The 24,754-nt window shown below is 37.7% G+C and overlaps 1 protein-coding gene across 4 annotated transcripts in view; it reads left to right on the plus strand.

Annotated features, from left to right (window-relative positions):
* SLC25A21 (solute carrier family 25 member 21) overlaps positions 1–24,754 on the plus strand; it is a 445,505-nt gene that overhangs the window by 407,316 nt on the left and 13,435 nt on the right. For all 4 annotated transcript variants that reach the window (XM_039856524.1, XM_039856525.1, XM_039856522.1 and 1 more), the window contains 2 exons: positions 3,242–3,349; positions 15,740–15,904. In XM_039856524.1, the coding sequence (XP_039712458.1) occupies positions 3,242–3,349; positions 15,740–15,904 (273 nt within the window). The remainder of the gene's footprint in view (positions 1–3,241; positions 3,350–15,739; positions 15,905–24,754) is intronic.

A 24,754-nucleotide genomic window follows, 5' to 3' on the forward strand; every position in this document is an offset into this window, starting at 1 on the left:
AATATGAATTCGAGTTATTCAATGTTCAGCTACTTGTTGAAAGCCATCTTCCTAATAACTCACAATTTGGCTATTTTACGGCACCTAGTGATGAATTTATGATAATAATGATACGTGTAGAAAGGTTTATATGAGATATGGTCAAAAATATAAAATAAAGAGTACGTTTTTCAAAGCACCTTTAAAGCCAAAACATGCATATCTTTACATACATACTGCACATATCTATTCATGCAAAAGTCAATATTCCTAAAATTATTTCCTAACAGGTCACTTTTTCAGATTTTACTTAAGCTATAGTAAAGATAGGTCACTCTGTGGTCAGACACAGACTGAAGGTCCTTTTATAGTCAGGGAGAAGAGTGATCTCACAATGACACATCTCAACTATTACATGAAAATCACTTGGTGATTTGAACATTTCCCAGTGCCACTCCTTTCTTTCTTGGTGACTTAGCCACTTTTCATAAAACAAGTTAAGTTATATTGACCAAGTGAGTTCTACAAATATGTATGCAGTGAGAGCCCCAGAGATAGCAAATGCAGTAATTTCTCCCTTCAAATCTACAAAACAAAAGAAAGTGAAATATCTGCATTGGCCCTCCAGTTGGCAATGTGATTTCCAGCCTCTAGGAAAATAGCCCAGTTTGCCTGCTGAAATGTACCTCAAAACTCAACCAGAGAGGTAGTGTTCTGAGCTTCAACTCTTCAATTATTTCACTTGTAAAGGTTCATTTCAAAATATTTACTCTGCCAAATAGACTGTCCAAAAAGTATCTGTTATTTAAAAAATCATACATGTCCCTTTTCTAGGAAGGATCATATTAAGAAAACTAATAGCATCGCTTAGTGGTATGACAGAGAAACCTTTCGTTAGCCTCCTACCTAAACAAGGTGGCTGTGAGGTGGCCTAATATGGAAGAACTGGGAGCATGAGTTCTAAAATTAGCTAATTTTTTTTTTTTAATTCCTCAGCGTCTTCCCTTAATGTCACTCTTAACTTTGAAAACATCTTGTTAAAAAGAGAATGAAAAACCTTTCTAGAAAAAGACCATAAAATATGGTCTCCAGAGGGCCAGCTGGCTGTTCTGTGTGGAGCATCAGTACCATGTGAGAGAATGCAGTTCTTTCAACTCTCTTGAGGATTGAAACAGAAAAGCATTTGGCCACTCCAGCTACCATACCGAATGCATGCAAACTGTATAGAGTTTTCCCCCTTTTCTTGAGCTCATTTATTCCAGTTTCTTTTCGATACAGCTAGACACTTAAACAGCTGTTAAATGTCCCCTGGTGCTCTCACATGAAAAGCCTGGGAGGCTGGGAACCCGACAGTTACTGCTAGTCTCTGGAACAATCCAAGTAACATGATCTGCTGATAGCTGATCAATTCTTTTGACAAGGGACTGCTGAACACTATTTCTGACAGCAAATGTAGCTGAGTTTATAGAAGAACAAAAAAGTGAATTACTTGGAAGATTGCATGTAGTAATAAAAACCTGAACATCTGGATTTTAGCTTTTTCAGTCAAAAAGGTTGGGACTAGTATTTTTTTCCCCCACTTTGGCTTCCATGATGGAAGTCTGAGATAAATGAATAAAATATTTGGCCTGTTACTCTATACAAATATGTTTAAAATTGTAATGAGTGGCATGAAAGGAAAACATCATTAGTTATTTCCTCTCTGCTAGAATCTGTACGCAATGCCATTCTTCCTCTCCATTTTTATGTGCAACGATAAGAATGGTTTTTGTATAGCACTTTACAAAAGGATTTAACACATGATTTTGACTGTCATAATAACTTTATTAGGTAGAGAGATTAGATGTTACTATCTCCATTTTACAGATGAGAAAACGGTGGCTTATAAAAGATTCAGTGATTTAAGCACAGAGAGAGCTACAGCTAGCACATATGGTGTCTTTATGTGAATTATTATAAGGCACCCCTTTTTCCTGACTGATGCCTCTCCAGGGCTCTGGCTTGGCAAGTGGGGTACAGGCTGGACTTCGGCCTCTACATACACAAACTAATGTACGTGGCAGCTCTGGTCTAAATCAGCCAATAAGTGGCAGAACCAGGAACTAAACCCAGACCTCTTAGCTCTGGATCCTGCCCTCGTTCCACCTTGCCTCCCCTTCTGAGGTTATGGAACATTCCTTTCTCCCTTTTCTCCTTTAGTCTCCTACTTTAAAGAAATTAGAGACTCCTCATAAGAGTTATCTGTTCTTTACACTTCATTGGCCTTTTTCTCCTCTTAATTGTATGTAGCACTACTTCCTCTCCTGGAATTAGAGCTTCAGCACTTAAGAATTTTTTTAGCATCTGTTTTGCAGGTTTGAAGCTTTGTTTCATTTTGTTTTCCTGCTCTGTGTGTGCGTGTGTGTGTATGTGTGTGTGTGTGTGTGTGTGTGTGTGTTGTCATGGTTATTTTTGATATAGATTTCCTAAATTTTTTTAAGCGTTCTGTAGAGGAAAATTCTAGAAAGTCGTTCTTTCCTATTGCCCAAATTCTTAACGGATAGCAAATAAGAACCTGTCATGTGGACATTCTTGGATAAATGTTCTAGATTTTAGGTGAGCCCTTCAGAACGACCTAGACATTTCTGATCTCAGCTTTCATTCCTCTGCTTCTAGGACTAGAAGAACAGGGCAATTATCAGTTTAAAAAAAAAAAAGAGTGAAAGGATGAATAAAAAATAATTTTTGGTTTGATGATCATCTAGAATAGTGACTCTAAGAACACGGCTGTACATTTAAATGTTTTGAGCTATATACTGTTTGGTTACCTGAAATTTAGCTTTTTATAAATATTTTATTTGTGGTTCTGCTCCTTGGATTTTTTATCAGCTCAGTAACTGTATTTAAGTAGATGTTTAAAAACGAAGCTCTCCTTTTACAAGTCAAACTCTCTTTTAATTGTTACATATGCAGACGTTTTAGTATTCACCTTAAATCAGTAAAACAACCTTTCTTTTCATTAAAGGAAAAAGTCATTGTTGATGGGGCTTTGACATTTTATTTTGAATTGTTAGGATGTGGTTTTCAGCTTCTGTGATTTCTTCTTCATGAATTGTCAGCATCTAATCAAAAACTAAAGCTGTTTAGTAACGGTATATGGTGCATTTGTGTCAGTTTCTCTAGTCTCATCATAACATTTAGCAGCATAGTGTTACGAGTAGGATGCTTAACCCAGTACATATGATAACTTATTTTAAAGTATTGACTAATTTAATTTTTCTAGACATTTGCCATTGCTGGACTGGGATCTGGACTAACAGAAGCCATCGTGGTTAACCCTTTTGAGGTAGTAAAAATTGGCTTGCAAGCCAATCGGAACACATTTGCAGAGGTAATCATTTAAAGTTTTCCTATTATTGAGGAAATATAAAAGATTATTTTTTAGTATATATAAAAAATTATGAACCTAGCTCTTATTCACTTGCTAAAGCCATAGAAAATTATTGTTAACAAAAATGCACTTAGGTCTGATGGACAAACACATGTTTACATATTTTTATTTTAGCGTTTTAATGTACTCTATGGTGACATATTTGGAAATGTTTTCCTTTTGTTTGGCAACACTTCTATTTCACATTATACTAGAATAGACTATAGCAAAAGCCACTGAGGCGATAATATTATTATGCTTTAAAAAAAATTATGAAGTCATTTTTTTTGAAATTACCTCACTCCTTTCCCTACTCCACCCACTGCCCTCCCCCAAAGATTCTGATAGTCTGTCAAGCTTGTCTTTTGGTTAAGTCTGAATGAGCAAGTTACTAAACCTGTGTAGACATCACCACTTGAGAAATGATGGGTCTTGACATTTAATCGCTGGTACACAATGTTCCATGAAGACAGCTTCCCTTAGAGTATGTTGCCTTTGCTTCCTTCCAGTTGCCTAATAATTCCCTTTAAATCACCAAATCCAACTGTTCTTGTTTTATTCTTTTGGATGCCAAGCACAAGGTAGAGAAAAAATAAGGGGATAGTTGTTCCAGGTCCTTTCCTAGCATTTTAATTTAATTCCACAGCGAGGTAGCATGTGGTATAAATTGGTTTGGAATAATTGCTGATCTGGCTTTCTCTGTAGAAAAGATCCCCTGCTTACTACTTAAGCAGCTGTTAGTTGGTGGAGACTCCCCTCACCCTCACCCACTTCCTGCCTGCTGATACTGCCTGAGCAGGGGTGTGGGAAGGAAGAGGAGGGCCCTATTTACCTGTAGCTGCCAAAGACCAAGGAGAAAAGGGTTGGCCTGCTACAGCAGATGGTATCTGTTTTAGAGGATCGACTGATTTAATTTTTCTAGACATTTGCCATTGCTGGACTGGGATCTGGACTAACAGAAGCCATCGTGGTTAATCCTTTGAAGGTAGTAAAAACTGGCTTGCAAGCCGATCGGCCTCAGATGAAGTCAGTCCTAATTAAAGGAGATTTTCCTTTTAAGTTTCAAAAGATTATCTTAATTGCAGTGATATATAGCACTTCAGAAAAGGTTGAAAATCCCTGTTACTCTAGTCTTTGTTTTTGTTTTGCTTTCTCACTATTCTTCCTAGAATGATGCAAAAAGATGATGAAGAATAGGAGGAAATGAAAAAGATCTTTTTCAAATGTCCTATCAATATGGAGCATGTAAAACAGCCCCTATGAATACACAGTGTAATGTACAGATGATGTATTACAGAATTGTACACTTGAAACCTCTATAATTTAATTAACCAATGTCACCCCAATAAATTTAATAAACTTAAAAAAAAAAAAAAAAACAGCCCCATGGAATCTGCTCAAGGAAAATTTGATTTGTTAGACTAGGAAAATTACCAGCTAGAAGAAAATTTTGGAGCTCCCTATCCAATGCCTTATTTTCTCTACTGGGAAGCTTGTCTTAGAGCAGCAACGAGTAAGCAAAGGAATATAAAGGCCTTCGGCTGCAGTCCTTTATCAAGATGGCATGTAACCAGAGGATGCAAGTGGAACAGAGCACCAAGGAGCATTCACAAGAACGAAAATAATGAGTTATCACAGCACCTCTACTCATAGCTAATGTTCTTTTTTTTCCCTCTGCCTTCAAGGAGGTTCTACACTAAAGCCAAGTAAGAGCTGTTAATGTTTTGCATGTGTTAAGGCCTTGCTAGAACAAGGTAAACACTCTTCCAGCCCAACACAAGAGTGATATGTGTATTTATTCCCAACTCATTTACATAAGTGCAGTCCGTGTAAATTGTTTGTGTACATATAGCCATTTTTTAAGTGGAAGAGAAAGGGGCACTTGTTTGTGATCATTTCTTTTGCAGAAATGGGGTCATTTACTTTGCACCAAACTGGATTCATTCTCAAATATTAGACAAAATAAAATCTATTAGGTACATTATAAAATATTTGCCATCTTTAACTAAGTTGGAACTTAGCAAATTAGGAATTGCATATGTCAACATGTGTCAGCATTTATTTCCAGCGACTATCAGGATTCAGTAGCTGAATTGAGGTGGCACTTTATAGGCAATATTGATCAAATCTAAAGTAGTTAGTAGTACATAATCACCCATTACAAAGTAATGGGACTATGCCTATTGCAAAAAATATCTGAAAGAGATAATGCAATAAGAATAGCAAATTTGGATCTAGTTATTTAAAAATAACTACCAGTCACTTTTGGCAATGCAGTTATTTCCTGTGTCTTTTGTCCAGGTCCCATTAACTCCAAAGCCTTCCTCCACTGACTAGGACTTTCCTTTATCCAACAAAAGGGTACCTTTGGTTCGTCTGTACTTGTGTTGAATTCATATAAATATTAGGTGTGCCACTTTAGCATTTGTACAGCCAAGAATAATTATTGCTTTCTTCACTCTGAGGTTTTGTAGATTGTCAAGAAGTATGGGTGGAGAAGGATAAGAGGAAAAGGAAGGGAAAGAGAAAGGGAGGAAGAAAGGAATTATTTTACTGCCCAAAGCATTTACAAATTATACTCTTTTTAAGAAAAAATGTTTTAATCCAAGTAAAAAGAATGCATATTTATGTTAGAAAACACCAAAAATCTTATATTTCTGTGTATACATATGTGTATAAATGTACTAATAATGATCTAGATTCTAGAGCACCGCTGTCCAATAGAAATGTAATGTGAGCCACATTTTCTAATAGCTATATTCAAAAAAGTAAAAAGAAGCAGATGAAATTAATTAAATGCTATATTTTACTTAACCCAGTATATCCAAAATATTATCATCTCGACGTGTAATCACTATAAAAATTATATGAGATCATTTACACTCATTTTCATACTTAGCCTTTAAATCTCATGTATTTTAAGAGTATGAGCACATTTGACTTTGAACTGGGACATTTAAGTGCTCCATAGCCACATGTGAGTAGTGACTTCCTTATAAGAAAATGTAGATCTAGAGGAATTCATACAAACTTCTCACTGGTTACTTCTGGAAAGGAGATTGGAATCAGGGAGAGGAAGGCAAGAATTAAAGGGAAGGGCTTTGTGTAGCTGAATGTTTACCATGAGAATGTATTCAGTGTTCTGTGAACATTTACTTTAAAAAGTAACTATATAGATGTCCAACCAATGTACTGTCTACTTGAAACTAATTTAAATAAATAAATTTTTTTAAAAAAGAAAAAAATGCATAAGGGAGAACCCATTCTAACTGCTGGTTTTTAGCACAGTCCTTTTTTTCTCTTTTGCTTACACCTGCCTCTCCCTTGTCTCACCATCACTCTCTGAAACCTGTAGTTAAAAGATATATGTTCCATATATTTCTCATTGCTTATATAATCATAAAAATATGTATACAAAAAAAGTAACAGTTGCTTATTGTAGAAATTTTAGAAAATACAGAACAGTATAGAGAAAAGTAAGTAATCCAAAAGAAATGTTCTAATGGCTCTTCGAGGATCGAGCCTGCTTTTGGGGAGAAACTTTATGGCTGATCCAGATGGGAATGACTTGCTGACCCATCTTAGGGCTCAACCAGGTTCCTCTTTTGTTAGGGAAGAATAGTAATAGCCACACCAAATTCTGTGATGAGAGTTAAAAGAGAGAGATGGGTGAAGTCTGGCATACAGTGATGGTTTAACAAGTGTTAGTAGTTATTATTACAACAGGCTTTTTATGAGAATTTAAATGTAATGATATATGCAGAAGTCTTAACACAGTGCCTGGTACATGGTAGGCACTTAACCAATGATAACTATTTGTCAATGCAAGTCGATCTTATAAATCCTTACGTTTAAGTAGAGACAGATTTATCCTGAGATATTGCCCTGATTAATATTGAGCGGTCACAGCTGACTCCAGTTGTGGGCACAAAAACAGCTTACTGGGCAATGGTCAGTCTTCTTTAAGTCATTCTCAGCTGCCAGCACAGACTGAATTCTTTATCAGGGATTAAGGGCTGGCAGCCTAGTTATAGCGCTTATTGACAAGGTCTCTATACTCAGCTGAGGGTCCACTATTATAAACAATAGCTGGGTATCTGATTGCTATAAATAACTAGCACGGAGCAACAGAAGTTAGAGATGAAACTAAAAATATTCGAAGTCACATTGGAAAGAATTCTACCACAATCAAGATATTCTTCCTGTGAAATAGCTGTATAAAGTTAATGTGGATTCTCGCTCAAGACTTCGTAGTCCCTTCACATAGAGGTTGTGAACTAGGCTCACGTTCAGCCTTTTCAGTCGATTGCAGCTGCCAGCTGTGGTGGAGCATTCGGTGGCTGGGCGGCGAGCAGGATGGCCACATGGCTTGGCAGAACCTTTAAGAAAAGCAAAGCGGTTTTTCCAAAGGCTTATTTTGCAGGTAGATAACTCTCGTTCTGCCAATACTGGGAGTTTTTTCAGGCAACATGTCTACCGTTCAGCCTTCCTGCCCGCTCCTGGATCTGAACTACTATGGATCCTACACAATAACTGTGGATTTTCCTATTTTGTCAGCCTGAAGTAAGTCACAACGTGGTCCTTTAAACGTGAAAATTTCATAAGAAGTTGGTGCAGTTGAGACTGAAGTAAAAGACAGCCTAGGGCAATAGTAGTCAATATTACACTTAATATTACACTTAAAGTCTTAGAGGCGTTGGCAGAGTGATGAAGTTGAAGCAAAAGGACTGTCGTGGTCCCAGGTGCACAAATCATCGTCTTGAAGGAGGTTGTGGAATGTAAGTAGATGCCCCCTTGGTGCTCTGGGGAGGGCATGGCTGGCAGAGGGCCAGAATGGGACCCTTTGAAACATGAGATCCAGGACAGGGGCCCCTCTAGCTGGGGTACAAGGGCATTACTGGCTGAGAGCAGAGGCTCTATGTGTTATGTTCTTGGAGCCCCGAGTGCAGTTCCCATCAGGACTTTTCCAGGAATGGTAGGTCCTCTGTTGGCTCCAGCTGCCTGGATTCTCTCTCTGTGGTCTAGGACTAATTCTCTAGCCAGTCAGAAGTATGTTACCCATAAAATATACCTTCCCACCCAGGTTAGCCATAAACTAGCCTAAAATTTTAAAGGAAACTGTGGTTAATTTGGTTTCTGATACTTCTCTCATATCCTTCCAGCTTCTGAATAAGTATTTCAATAGGTGTGCTGGTCTTTCCTCCACTTTTTAAATTACCACCATATCAATCAAAGACTATAATCCCTGCCACACTTCCTTCAAATCTAACACCAGAATCTTGGCCAGCATCTTAACATTCACAGTAAATAAAGAAAACCGGTCTCTAATTTAAATATGCTTGACCTTCTGTGGGGAGCAAAGTAATCACAGCTTTGTCATGCTCTGGTTTGGTTCAGTGGGTGTAAAAACATGTTCAGATAAAATTGAGATAGCCCCAAATTTCCCCCCGTCCTTCAAACTAAACCCAAGAAAAGTGTTGTTCTGGTTGGTAGTCTCTTTGGCTTAGGACTAGGCCTGCTCGAGGATTCCTCTGTTGGAAATGGTTTGCACGTCCAGTCTTGCCGAAAGTGTGACTTTGTAGCTTGTCATCTTTATAGGAACTTTCTTCCCTCTTAACTGAATGCATCTTTCTTTTATCTGTATATTTATAAGAACTAGAAGTCCCATATCAGTTGTGCTAAGCCAAGCAGCGTTTGGCTGGCATGTTCTCGGCTAGCCTGGAAAATGTGAATTTCTCCCTAGAAGCAAAATCTTATATGAATTGTTTCCCAGTTCTTCCCTCCTCTTTGAAATCTACTTCAAAGTTATTATTTGGCTAACGGGTTATATTTTCTTTCTCTTGAGGTCTATAGTATTGGCCTCTGATATGTGTATGGGGCACGGGTTTTCCTTCTAGTCTGTCGTTTTTATCTATATTACATATGAACGTGATCATTCTCACCCCCAAGTATGAAACTAAACCTTCAGGAAATTGTTAAAGCCTGTTTCATCTCTATTTAGTTTTTAAAGACATTCAGCCCAAGAAAGAAATAGTCTACTACCTATGCTCTATGATTATAATTTTAAGGATCAATGAATAGATAGCAAATGCATTAGTGATGATAGAATCTTTAAAGATAGGGATTTTCAAAGAATTAGTTCAGGGTTTGATTCTGGTTTTGGATAATATCACTCAGTATAGATTCTAGACACTATTCTGGGAGCTTAATAATCTAATAAAAACTAATTAGATCATATGATATCACAAAAGCTTCGTGATTATTTCCTCCATAGGCAATTAACAAATGTTTAAAGTTAGCTATATTATGTAGAGTCTGCATAAAGTGAAAGAACTGTATTTTGTTATCTTCTCTTTCAAGAAAGAGAGACGAAGTTGAGTTATCTAGAGAGTGAGTGTGTGGCTCTGCTTACAGATAGTGTGGGAAGCCAGCTTCAAGGGCATGTCAACATTCATGAACGATGTATTGAGTTAAGTTCAAATTTTTCCTGCATTACTCTGTGAAACACTGTCTGGAAACTGTTTAGTACATAAATTATTTCTTTCCAGCCTGTGATTCTTGCAGGCAGAAAAGTGAGTTATGTATATGATTCCATTCCTACAGTTATCTTTCAACAATACCTAAGGCAGCAGCCAATTTGCTTCTCTATTGTCATTTACAGAAAATAGATTTCAGGCTTCCATTCAGCTGTGCCAGGAACCCTAGATTTTTGCTTTCAGAATTGAGGCTTTGAAATAATGATAATAGCTACCATTTATAGAGTATCTACTATGTGCCAGATACTGTTCAAGATGCCTCGCGTGTTTTTTTCTTTTATTTGATTTTTTAAATGCATGTAATTATGTAAAGTACAAAAGTAATACATGTTTTTTTCCCACAAATCAAGTAATATAGAGCTATATAATGAAAAGTAATTGATTTCTGCCAACACCTTCCCTCTAATCCCATCGCTCTGGTAACTGCTGTGTATACTTTCACTTTGCCTGATGCTCATACACACTTGATATTTCAAATTTTCCCATTATCCCTAGAAGGTTGGCGGCTTTATCTCTATGTTGTGGATAGGGAAAATAAAGCTCAGTGAAGTTAGTGGCTCTGAGGAACTGAGCATTAACAGAAGGGGTTCTTCCGAGACAACCATAGTGCTTTCATTAAGGTAAAGAAATGTGGGTAAGTAAGAAGCTTAAGGGAAAAATCAAAAGTGTTTCTGGAACCAGGAAAAAGCAAAGGCCACTTCCACGTTGTCAGTCTCCTCTTAGCAGTGTCCCCTGTGTTTGGCCACCTTCCCCTGTGTTCTGCCAACAGTGCAGGGTCAGTGTCGTGTCTCCTGGAGGGCCCCGTGCTCCCCAGCAACAGTTATTCAGTAGCAGCTTGGCATTGACGTTGCTTTGTGGCTTAGCATCTGGGAGAGTTTGTTTGCAGCAAATTATCCTCCACTCACAGATTGTTTTAAACTAGATCTGTTTATCAAATGTAAACTCTAGATAGAATATAATTATACTTGGGTGTCTTTTTGTCCATAATCATGTCCTATTCAAATAAACTGTAATGATGAATTAGTGAAATATCTAAGCTAAAAGAAATTGTAAATGTGGAATTTTTAGCCTAATTCCTCTCCTTTTACTTATATTCTATTCTCACATAAAAAGGAAGGTTTTTCTTTTTTTTTTTTTAAATGTATGAAAATGCTTCGAGACTTCATTTGAGTAATGAAAAGCACAAATTATCTTCTGTCTCCTGAAGAGCAAGGTTATTTTCCTACCTAAATGTAGCAATTGGGTCTCCTCTTTTTTAACAAAGCAATATTTCTCTGAAGGCCCGGATATGTACACTCACTCCATTGTATAAAAGTCTCATCCGGTTTGCTTTTCAGCCATGTGATGAAATCCAATGCAACACCCATATTCTATTGGCTCTAAAATGCAGCAAAATTCACCTTGCCATAGGAAGCAAGGAAAGGAACACATGTGGAGCGTGCTTTTGACATGGTGTGCCTAGAGCTCTTCTCTGGCTTTAGAGATGGAGGAAATCCACTGACACACACCCCACACCCGTACCTATTAGCCATTCTCTGATAGCTGTTTACCCAGGGAGTAGCTCCTGCTGCCTAAAACCTCTGTCTGTGATCTCCCAAGCTAATCAAAGTCAGCTATGGTCAGTAGTTGGATGGAAGAACTCCAGGAAAAATAGCTCAGGCTGCCATAAGTCATCTCAGCGATTTGTTGGTAATACCAGGCTCTCAGTGAGTAAGGAATCAGTGCCCCGGAGTGGTGTCGGGAAGCATTGTGTAGGCAAAGGATCTTCTCTTTTCTTTAAGCTTCTTAAGGACTTTTAAAACAGAAATTTGATTCCATATTTCATAACCATCATGAAATAGTTCATGGGTAGATATAAAAATATCAGCATATCTCTCCAAATAAAAATCAAAGCAAAAAATTAAGTTTCTAGAATATGAGCCAAGTACTATACTAGACACTTAACACAGTACATGACACCTAGGAGGCTCTCAGTAGATGTTGTTGAATAAACGATGCATGAGAGAACAGGGAGTTCTCAAAATTGGCAGTTGGCAATAGCTGAAATCAGAGTGAAAGGAGACTTTGAGTTCTTTCAGATGGAAATACTTCTGGCGGGGACTAGTGAGCTGAGATTTCTATAAACCAATGTGGTATCACAATAGTAGCAGCATTCCAATCCACCTATTCTTCCATGCTTGCAGCTCTGGTGCAGTCGATGAAAAGTTATATCTAAGAAAGTTAAAATGCCATTTTGCCCACAATTGTTAACTAGGTATGAAAATTGGAATGACTCTAAATATTAGAAGGAAACTGAACTGGCGGGTGACCTGCTGGGTTGGATAGTTTGGGAATCATTTGGCTGATGATGCTAATCAGTCACCATTTTGTTTTGAAATGGAAGCCCAGTAATCAAATAAGTTTAGTAAAATTCCTTGTGTTTACAGAGATCTAGTCAAAATGACTCTATATTTTCCTACTTAAGCATCCTAGTGGAAGTCGTGTTTTGCCTTTCTAATTAAATATTTGCTTACATGTGTGTGACACAATGTCACTGAATGAAACAAAAAGCACATTTCTAATTTTTATGGGAATTAGAGTTCAGGTTTTTCTTTATCTCGAGGCCCCAAGTTGCCAGAAAAAAATATATCTGTTATTATGTATCTGTCACCTAATAAGTTGGATTATCAAATTCTGAAAATCTTACCACACGTTTATAACAAGAATGAGTCCACAGAATGTGAATAGCACCGAATTTGATGCAGAAGTCTGGTGAAGCCATTTACCAGTGTTTTCACTTTGGGAGTATTACTTAATAATCCTTGGTTTCCTCACTGCAAAATGAGGAGAATATAACTGCTGCCCACCTTACAGGGCTGTTGAGAGAAGCAATCATATATGCTAGGATGGCAGGACAGTGCAGAGAATAAAAGTACAAACTTGGAGTCTGGGGTGGTGGCAGGGCTCTGTCTGAGCTTTGGCACTACCACCGACTCTGTGGTTTTGAGCCAGGAACTTAGTTTCCTCATCTGTCAGATGGGGGTATTGATAATACCAATCTCAAACACTTGTTGAAAAGATTAAATAAGATGATATACGTCAAGTACTAAGCATCTATGATAATGGATAATACTGATGAACACTTACTGTGTTCCAGGTACTTAGTAACATGCATGACTGTGCTCTCTGGGCTATAAACTGTGTGAAGTGGAGACCCGGTTAATGTGCTTTTCCAATCCCAATCTTTGCTCCTCTGTGGCCTTGCTTCTATAGTCCGTACACTTACCAAGTAGAGAATTCTTAGGGAGATGCTTACCAAGGGATAGGGGAGAGGCCAATTTACAGGACCTACTGCTCCAGAGAGGAAAGCCCCTGGGGTAAGAAACTATCCCTGGAAAGAGATCTCCAGCCCAGGGATTAGATTTGGTTGAGCCTCAGAGGAAGCAGACCTATGATCTTGCACTCTGGAGGCATTTCTGTTAGACTTTGTCACAAGGGTCCAGAGCTCTGGGTAAAAGGAAGGGATAGCCAGAAAGAATGAGAAAGAAGAGACTAGTTTTGCATATCCTTCCCCTCCCTCAAATCAGCCTCCATCTTTCGATTGTTGTCACCTTCAACGAACAAAATAATTACCTGTTATTTTATTATTATAACTACTTTTTATTATCAGCACAATTGCTATTATTATTAACAGCTAACGTACAGTGAATGCTTACACAGGACAAAATTCATTGACTTATATAACATCACAGCAATCCTAAGATTTTATTATTATCTTTATTTCACAAGTGAGTAAAGTGAGGATAAATCAGAGGGTAAAATAATTCCCTGAGCTAGCAAGTGGTGATGCTGAGACTCAAACCTGGGGTTGTGTGTGTTTTGATCCCTTATTTCTAGCTACTATACTACTCTCTGATTTACTTATTGATTCACAACTAGAGTTCAAACTCGACAAGGCACTTGAGTTCCAAATCCATGTTATACTTCTTTGTACCCACCTAACACTTAAGCCAGTGAAAATCAGGCAATAGACTATCAGTATATGTCGTTTGAATATTTGCTCATCCTCACCAAGATCTAGTAGAAGTCTTTTCTTTTAATTCTGATAATTTAGCACACTAGCATTTTTAAACAATGGAAACATCTTTCCACCTGTTTTATTTAGGGAAAGTCATGTTAATCTGCACTTCCATTCAAAGCCGATGGTTCCTCTGTTGCTCTTGGATCTAGATGGACTCTGAGTTCTCATCTCTCCTGCCCTCAAGGCCTCAGAGTGAGTGAGGATGGAGAGAAAGCTCGGTTTGGATGCAGGGAGCACCAGTGTTGGTCGGGCTGGACCCAGGCAGCCCCACTTTGGCCCTATTCCTTCCATCCCCAGGAAAGCCACCTCCTCTTTCCTCTGCCCTCCAGACTGCCTTCCTCAAAGAAAGAGAGCAGTGCCTAGCAGTTTGCTCAGCACTTCTAGAGTCTTTCCAACAGAAATGAACTTCTGCTCAACTTGTCCTTAGGTCTATTTTGAAAAGCAAAATAAACAATTCGGGTTGATAGTCAGTGTGCCAGAACACAAACAAAGTCCCATTTTGTAAAACAGAGAGTGAACTTTCACCTTCTGAAAATTTTTGGTTTTCCTATACGAAATGTCTTTTATTGTTTTAAGATACATTCTCCTGTGATTTTTTTCATATTACAAGGGTTTTCTTAAGCTTAATATAATTTATTGTAATTAATCCTCTCAAATGAAAAGAGGAAGTTGAGTGTAGAATTGTAGCTAGAGTTTTAAAAACATTTATGAGCAAAAACTATAGGATTTACCATATAAACAAGCTCATTTAATGTATCATGTTAATTACATAGCTATAAATACAAGTTGGATGAAAAGCCTTGATTGGATTTGTTCTATGCTGCTCTGCTGATGCAGCTCTAATTGCATATGATAAGAAAACTCTTTAGTCAGAGAGCACATCAGACTGCCACAACCGCTCCAGCAACCTGCTTCAGTGAAATAGCAAACAAATGTCATGTCAGCCGCTTGCCTCATGGGCAAAATAAATAAATAAATACTGAATACTTCCCCCTATTTGCTATTCAGTCAGAATTTAACAAGGAGAGATACTGATTGTACTATACCTCCAGAAAGGAAACAGTCGCTCAACCTTTAGCGACTGTTTAAACCCATAGAAGTTGTAGAGGGTTAGAAAGGAGTAAATTAAAGTAACCTAGTACTCCCAACACTATTGATTTATCATCTATCATAGCAAGTAATACACACATTGATTGCCTGCTCTCTTGAGGAAGTAAGTCTACAATCAACTGCTGTTTATCCGTGCCCGATTTTCTAACCTAGTGTCAGTTTAAACTATTGAGGTAATGGAATCAAGACTAACTGTAACATCCGCTTTAGAAAAACGTAATTAGAAAGGTAAATATGCTGAATTCATGAACCAAATATAAATTCCTTTCGGATTACACACGGTTATGGACTACCAGTGAATCCATATGCCTAATCCCCTCCATTAGTGTGGATAATCCAGAATCGGATACAACTATTTACATGTTGAAAGTGGTGATAGTTATTACATGACATGAGTTTCACTAATTCCACCAACTATGTTTTTCTTTGCCAACAATCTTCCCTTTAAGGCCTGTTGTTATGCATGCAATTTTGTTTACTTTTTGGGTTTCCTAATTTTAAAAGCACGGATTTAGGCATGATAGTTCATGTTTGGGGGGAAAAAAGTCTCTAACGATTCTGGCTTGAAAGGAGGCTACATTCAGAATTTACTCTATTTCACATTCCCAAAGATGATCTTCCTGGCTTTGCCCCTCTCTCCTGCAGCAACCATCCACTATGAGTTATGCAAGACACATCATTAAGAAGGAAGGCTTGGGACTCCAGGGCCTCAACAAAGGATTTACAGCAACTTTGGGACGTCATGGGGTTTTCAACATGGTTTATTTTGGCTTCTACTACAACGTCAAAAACATTATTCCTGTCAATAAGGTAACTATTTAATAGATTAAAATACTGGAGGAAAAATCCTATCGATGATGATAGCTACATTTGTTAAGTGTTTATCATGTCCTAGGTACTGTGTAAAACACTTACACAGTTCGTCATTTGAACCATAAACCAAACATGAAGCTCTTCTAAGTGCAGGCCCTGGCAAGTGCACAAATCACACACGCATGAAGCGGACCCTCTTTTTCAGACTCTGAGATGAGTAATCTAAACAACACGGGAGGAGTGTCCCAGCCTCCCTATCTCCAGTTCTCCAAAGGCATGAGACAGGTATCACACACGGTGAAATAAATTAGTTACATAAATTATTTATGTATAGGATATAAATACAATATATATTGTTATATGTATTTGTACATGTATATAGTAATGCACATGTTATAATAAAATGAATTTGGTTACATTTAAGAAAGAAATTCAGAAAGATTAATAAGATTTATATATGATCGTGTGTTACTAATGCTTAAAAATATCCACAAGTGCAAACTTCATTCTATAATTAATCAATGCATTTAACTTATTAAATGTTATGCATTATTAAAAAAACAGAAGCTTAAATATTTACTTTTTAAACAACATCATGATATTCTGAAACTATGGGATGAGCTCATTTATCTTGCCAGTTTACAGGGATGAGATCACACTGGCCCTTATAGGCCACACAAAGAATTCTTATCTGAAGAGCCCTGGGAAGCCAGCAAAAGATTTTAGGCAGAAGAATTACCTGATTACTCTGGCTGCATGTGGAGAATGAGTAGAATGGGGGTGGTGAGGGAAAGGCAAGGTGTAACATGGAAATGATTTCAATGAGAGATACTGGAGTATTGGACTACAGTGTTCATAGTGGAGACAGTGAAAAATGGACAGATTTGAGAAATCTTCAGAAGGCAAAATCTATAGGATGTGGTGATGGTGTATACGTGTATGTTGAGAAAACGGATGGTGGGTAGAGGGGATGCCTAGGTTTGGGGCTTGAACAACTGAAAGAATAATGGTGCCAGTCACTGAGAAAGAAATCCTCTGAATGAGAAACAAGTTTATGGGAGAATATTATGGACTTAGCCTGGCAACTGAGTTTAACTACATTTTGAATTCTAAAGTGCAGATGTTAAGTATTGATTGTGCATCCTGCAGCTTGACAGGAGAGCTCTGAGTTGGAGATAGACATGTGAAAGTCATCAGCATACCTGGCCAAGTATACCTTTACGGATGAATAATCTTGGGCCAATCACTTCCCTTCTCTGAGCTTTAGATTTTTATCTGCATTTGAAAAGCTAAGATTGTACCTTCTACCTGATAAAATTGTTTTGAGGATTAGAATAAAGAACTTGTGAAGTTGTTTGTGAATTTTAAGGTGCCGTAGAAGTGTTAAGAGCGGTGGTGCTGATGACAGCTATGGGGAAAGGAGTAGCGGTGGGAAAGCTGGTGATGAGACCAGTTAGCTAGCATGTAGACCTACACGAGGAATTTTTCCCCAGGACCATTCCTTTTGAACTTAAATGAACACTGTGATTTTTCTTGCCTAGAACAAAGTCACTGATTTTATGTGTTGTGTAATATAAGCCTGATTCAAAACTAGGAAACCAGTATTCTTTAAATTTAAACCATAATAAATCAATCCTTTGTGAAGGGGAAGGTATGATAATCATTAAAACATGTTGAAGAAAGTCATCAAGTTGTTAACCACAAGGAGGAGGTGCTGTTCCTTAAAGGCTTTGTCTCATCATTACTGTGGGCCCTCTCTAGCCATAAGCTTCGGACAGTTTGTTTACAAGACTATTGTTTCAGTTCCCTCTCCCAGCAATTGGTCATTCTGTTTTCCAAGGGAAGTTGAGATTTCACCAACTCTGAGTGGCATGGCATAATTCTAGATTTTTCTTTAATTTAATTTTTTTAAATGCATAAATTGTTTTCCAGTGTTTTCCATTTTCAAAGTATTCGATTTTATAAAAAACTGTCCATAATAGTTATTTCTGGGAAGTGAAAATGGGGAGTCGTGCGTGCGTGTGTGTGTGTGTGAGAGAGAGAGAGAAGACAGACAGACAGACAATGAATAGACAAACAGACAGAGACAGAAAGAAAGGGAGGATGAGAAGGAAGAGAGGAGGAAGGGAGGAGGGGGAGGGAGAACTGAAGAGAAACAGCTCTAAGAAAGCAAGCAGCAGTGGAGGAAAAGTCCCTTTACACCATTCTGAGCTGTTGGAAGCTTCTAAAATAAGCGTGTATTATTTTTATAATAGAAAATAAATCACTGAAAATTTTAATAGAATCTCACAAAATAGAGTACCTAGTTAACTTTTTCACATTTTACTGAACTCTAAGGCTATGTCTACAGAGGTAAAATAAGAACTTAAAACAGTAAACCCAGATAACTCAGGTCAGATATCCACTCCTGAAGTTGTTAACTTGTAACTCTTCAGATTGGTGATCTCTGGTAGATATAATTTTCAAGTTATCACAGAAACATTCCAATCTTATATGCCTTTTCAAACTATCAAAACCATTTTTGTAGACTTCATGATTTTCCCTGATCCTCATCACAATAACTGTCATTTGCAGATGAGGCAACCAAATGGGAAGTTAGGGCCCAGAGCTGAAAGTTACTGAAATAACTTATCTGAGGTCATATAGCGAGTAGAGGGAAGGCAACAGAGGCCAGAACTCTTTCCACTATTTCATATAATGCTTTAACTCTACATATTACCTTTTTGTCACACATAGTTACCTCTTAAAAATGGTAACTAAAATTTAAGTGAAATAGCTAGAATATTCAGGTAATATAACCAGGTTCCTCTTGTGCCTCATTCAGACCTATAAACTGGACCTCCCTTTTTACATCCTTAATCTATAATCCATAAAAACACAGAATTATAAGACACAGCCCTGGAAAAACTGGGATTACCAGTTTGAAAATGGTGCCCTGTGTTATATTCTCTTAGATTTATTTTTAGGATCTAGCTGTTCCTACTGAATGGTGAGTAAGTAGCTGCAATATGGAAAAGACTGCTCTGGATGTTAACTGACCATGGCCTTCATTTAATGGAGGCATTTATTTACATCTTAAAGTAAATGGAATGGAATGTCAGGTTAAAGAATTATCCTTCTTTCCCAGAAAGAGGCCATCACTTCTCAAAGTAAAGCCCACTAGAAACAGATATTGATTAACTTAAATGCTGACATCTTTTTCAAATATCCATGGGAGTAAGCTTTCATTCCCAAAACAATTTCTTTCATTACTCTTCCAAGTTGGGCATGTTCAGAGCATAATACTTGTGATGTGGACACACAAATGAGAATCGTGAGATTAAAATGTCTTTAGTAACTTTGTCTTCTGCTTCTATATTTCTGCCTTTCATAGGTTTCCATTAAGTAAAATAATAATAATAATAGTAGAAATTGCTGTCTAAAGCATGGCTGTCAAGCGTATCAAACTGTGCTTTCAACTTGCATCCTAATTAAGCATGTTTGCAGCATGTAAGCATGTTTTGCCAAAAACAGTAGACCTTTTTTGTCGAATTGTGCCATGATATAAATTACATGCGTGGGTTAGAAATATTCTAGGAGAGAACAATTTTTCATATGTTCAGTCTTTCTTACTTAATAAACCATTTAGACTTGTCCCTGTGTCCATTTTACTACAGACAGCATCAGTCAAAGATATTTTATTTTCTACTAGGGTTATATTCATAAGAGATTGCCTTTTAGAAATACAAAAATATTTTCCTTTTTCTTTTGATTTTTAATATTTTCTTTGTTTTGTAAATTCTGTAGAATGCCTGAGGGTGGTGCCAGACCCATTTCAGTTGATCAGAAGAAATGTGGAAATGTGTTAGTTTCATAATTTGGAGCTATATTTTTTCCCAAAGGTGTGCACTAAGCTGAATGAAAGTACACCTTTGGGTTCAAATGGAGAACTTAGGCAGAGCTGCTTGTATTTTGTAAAGAAGAATCTCAGTAGAATTAGATCATAGTAGGATTTAATTTATGGCTAGTTATTTTTCTAATTCTCCTCTACTCAATCATTAGTCTTACCATCACCTGGTAATGGGAAGGGCAGGAGCATTCAAGTGTCATTAAGAACACTCTCCTTTCTAGTAACCACGGGGGCAAAACTACAAGTGTGTATTATCTATAAAATTCCAGAATATGCGACAAGATTCTGCAGTAAAAAGTAGTATCTTTCACTGGCAGTTTTCACAGACTCCCTGAGGTGTGTGTGTTGGGGTGCAGGGGGGTATGGGGAGGGCAAAAAGAAAGGGGGCAGGGGTTCTGACACTTTCTTAAATAAACTTAAGACCAAAATTTTCCAGTCAGGCATCACCCAAGTGGATGGAAATGAAGTGCAAGTAGCTTTAGATTCTCAGTGGGTTCCTCCTATTCATTCATTCCAGAAGTATTCATGGCACATCTACTGTGTGCCAAGTACCATCTCACTGTGTCAGCACCACTTCTGCCATAATGGGGTTTACAGTCTAGTAGAAGAGACAGACGCTAAACAAGTCATTACACAGGGAACTGAAAATTGTGGCAATCACACTAAATGCCATGAAAGACAACTATCAAGCTGTGGGAATTCATAACCCCAGATCTTGATCTAGTGCACGGAGGAGTAGACTGAAGTTATAGGAAAGACCTTCCTTCAGAAACAATGTTTAGGCTAGGGTTCAAGGATGAGGATAAGCCAGGCTAAGATGAGGAGGATGAACAGGATGTGTGACTACCCTGAAGCAGAAAGAGGTTCGGGGAAGACGGGAGAGGCTAAAGGGTGAGGGGAACTGGTGTATGGTGAATCATGGGGGAAGGAAAGTGGAGGCTGCAGAGGGAAACTGGGCCAGAATGTTTGAGGCATGTAATAGTAAGGCAGTTGGTGCCCTTTAATGATTTAACTGAAGGATTGTGTTGAACAAACATATTACATAAGTGGAACTAAATGGGCATGGGAAAGTTTCATTTATAGAAGAAGTCTAGAAGTGGAATCTAATGAAATAAATTTGGTTCAAAGACTTCATGATTATCTGCCTACCTCCATATCAAATCATCTCAGTGGGTCTTTGCCCTGACTTCTCAACCTTTAGAATTTTGTTTTGGGAACCTGGTTTGTTAGTTTTCCTTGGAGCCAGTGCCTTTATTGAGGTAAGGAATAGATAAAGCATACCAAAACAGAAAAATCCTATGGGTTCCCAAGGAACTATATTAATACTTTCCTGCATTTTGTATGATAATACTCAGTGATATAATTGACTCTCAGAAGGAATTATCTATCCATGTAAATTATATATATATGTGCGTGTGTGTGTGTGTGTGTGTGTATAATATTGAGAGAGACAGATGTATGTTTATTACACACATTTATCACTTATACATGAAATAATATATATTAAATAATCAAGTTATAAGTGTTATGCTTAAACTCTAACCCATTTTGACATTGTATGTATTTTATATTTGAGCTAAGTGGGTAAGACCTTTAAAATTATTTTACATTTCACGACACTTTAAAGAACAGATAGCTTAAGGGGAAAAAAGGAATTTTCATGGTTATTTTCTGAATGGCTACATTTAGATGCTGAGCTTTTAACAAGACTTTGATTTCATTCCAAAGCCCAGAGCCCTGCCAGGATAGGATCTTGGGAATACTCCACATTCCTTAAAGAGTACTTATCAATTAAACCATCTCATTTTAGTTAGTGACCTTCTGTGGAGTGAGGAGCTAGCATTTCCCCAAATTATCTCACATGAAGAGAAAACAAACACTGTAATAGATTCTTCTGATAGCTGTGAAGCGGAAACGAATGTATTTTTTCATTAAGCTTCAATAGCAGGTAATTTCATTGGGGGACAAAACAGCACAATATCATGACATCAGGGGGGTAAATGCATTTGTCAAAGTTTATGAAAAAACAAACAAACAAACAAACAAAAGAGAGCCAAGATTAGAGAAGATAAAAGGTATTTTATTTTCTGAGAGCTAACTCTATTTTTAGTTGACTTGGACCCACTAAAACTCACAATATCTTAAATGTAAATTTCTTCCTTAAAAAAAGAAAAAAGAAAAAAAGGCAGTTCTCTCTCACTCAAGCTGCCTTCTTGTTCAGTTACCAGGAGGCAACTACCATTTCAGCACACCACATCATTTTCATGACAACTATTGCCAGCTGTGGGGCAGGTGATAAAGAGTGGCTATTATTTGCCTTGCTGTTGCTACCAGGTGCTTAACTAGTGTGTGTATGTACCTCCTTTATAATTACTTCTGGGACCTTGGTTCTTTGTGTAGTATGTCTTTACAAAGGAGAGATAAAGCATTTATTAAATGCCTATGATGTATCAGGCCTCTGATGCCAGAGCCCATACTCTTAATCACTGTACTATACTTCTTTAAATGTATGTCTACGTGAGCCTTTGAGTCTTTCCTTCTTTAAAATATATTCACAGTTCCTCAACCCCTCTTTACATGACAGTTTCTGGTCCTCTGTATAGTCTGTCTCTCCCAGTATAAATGCATCGGATTTGTCAATGTCAGTGTCAGAACAAAACACGATACTATAGTTGTGAGGTGATTAATTCAGAGTATGCTAGGATCAACCCTTCCTGTGATCTGAACACACGCCTTTCTTCATGCAGCCAAGATTGTACAGAGATGAATTCTAGGGAGATTTGTCAGGGGCTTGGAGGAAAGTAGAATGTTGTTGCTTTTATATCAAAATTTTGGCATGTATAAATCTTTATGGTCAATTAAAATCCCAGATTACATGAACTGCAGTCAAATCAAGATTATCTCATCTTGAACTTGTGTAGTTTGTGTTCATTATGATTAAATTTAATCCTGTGGGTTCAGTCCAGTGCTAGAGCCTGTGATAATTTTCAGTCGATGTTGACTTTCTCATCTATCATTCAAGCTTCCCCTCCCACACTGTATCATCAACAAATCCAATGAGCAGACCTTTCACTCAGGCTCATCCAGCCCCTCTTCAGGCTGCCACATGGACCTACTTTCACAGAAGAATTATTATGTTTAGCCAGATGAGGATTCTTCAGCTATCCAACCATCCATCCTCCTTTCAGTGTCTTATTAATTCAATGTCTTATTAATCAGGATAACATGGAAGACCTTTTCAAGTGGTTTTCTGAAATCAAGGATGATTCAAAAGAAAATGGAACTTTCAAAAATATATTACTAGAGTAGGTTTTCTGCAGTTTTTTAATGTTGGGATGCATCACAAACTTCATGTTTGTATCACCTCTTGCTTACATCCTTGAGGAAATAAAGGATTGCATCATGACTCTCTCCTTCAACTGTTGATGATGATGTGCAACAAAGGGGATGGAATTAATTTAGGTATAGAATTGATGTGTTCTGTTAGCACAGACCAACCATTTGTAATATTATGAAAATAACTATTAAAATCGGTTTTGACCACACGTTTATATATAAATGTTCAATTCTTTTTGAATCACCCTGTTACGGTCACGACATTCTCGACATCAATTTACTCACCTACTGGGAGAAGAGGGAGTGGAATAAAGGAGTTCTGCAAAGAAATGCTCTGTGGTACCTGCAGATATGACTCTTCATAGGACCACCGTGTTGTCTTTAATTTTCTTATCCAAAGTATTTTTATGGAAGTCACTCCTGAACAATAATTTTAGTTCTTCAAATGGCAAACCTATTTTAGCGATGTATGACAAGCAACATTAAATCTACTCTAGAATCATCCAAGGTCAATCCTGAACACAGAACATTTCTCTCCGTGTGTTCATTTTAAGGTTGTCTGAGGAACCAGGGGCTACTGACTTCAAGTTAGGTCATTAAGAATTTTGTTAAAATTACTCAAAGCTAAAATCAAGAGGATGTCAGATTTGGTGTGGTTCCAGGAGAAAATTTAAAGGTGAGTGAATTTGCAAGGAGCAAAGGAAATCTGATTTGGGCCGAAGCGAAGTAGGAAGATTCTCAGACTAGATTTTGAAGTGTATGTTCATCTTGAGCTCCCTTGAATGAAAAGCCCATTGCTGTAGTCTGCTCAACCTTGCCTTGTAGGGAGCATCAGGCTTCCTGGACAGTCTGGCTCACACCCCTAGTCCTCACTAGCCAACAAATCCGACTTCTCCCATTTTCCTTAACCCTCTCCTTCTGACATGGCTCAGTGTGGAATGTCTTCTTAAAGACGCCAGACCTTAATCACAAAAGCCTGTGAGATGGGCAAAGGTTCTCTGTTTATCTAGCTAGCAGCCAGCTGGCCAGTCATAAAGCAAAGCATCAAATCCCATGCCAGGGAAGGTAAAAAGGGAGGCATATGCTTTTTTTGATTAAGATATTTTGCCTCTCTGCATATTAACTCCTTAAGTGCCATTGCCTTAAATTAATGGTGCTGTTTTTAGCTGTTGGCTATATTGTTTGGAGTAGATGGTTAAATTAGTTACAAATATGTAATGTATTGATAACTATTTTGAGTCCATATGATCCCATTTCTGGATGACTGGGTGACTTTTGTTGAATTTTTAGAAGTTGTGGAACACCATGGCTGTCAATGTTTTAAGATCATATGCTAGTTAGTGTCTTTTGTTAAGCTGTGGAGAACCTATAAATATATGTCCTGTCAGGGAAACCCAATGATGGTCCTTAAGAAGGGCTGGCAAATACACCTTTTCAGCTCTGCACTCACACAAATCACAATGTCATGGAAACAGCCAGAGAGTTCTAATAAGAGACCTGATACTGATTCCCAATTCTGGCGCTTACTAGTTAGCCATGTCTTTTTGCTAAGTTATGCCTTCTCTCTGTCTCAGTTTTCTCATTTGTGAAATGGAATGTCAACATCAGCCTTAAAATGTTTG

This window comes from Pteropus medius, unplaced genomic scaffold (assembly GCF_902729225.1).
Source record: "Pteropus medius unplaced genomic scaffold, Ma_sr-lr_union100, whole genome shotgun sequence".
Lineage (NCBI taxonomy): Eukaryota > Metazoa > Chordata > Mammalia > Chiroptera > Pteropodidae > Pteropus > Pteropus medius.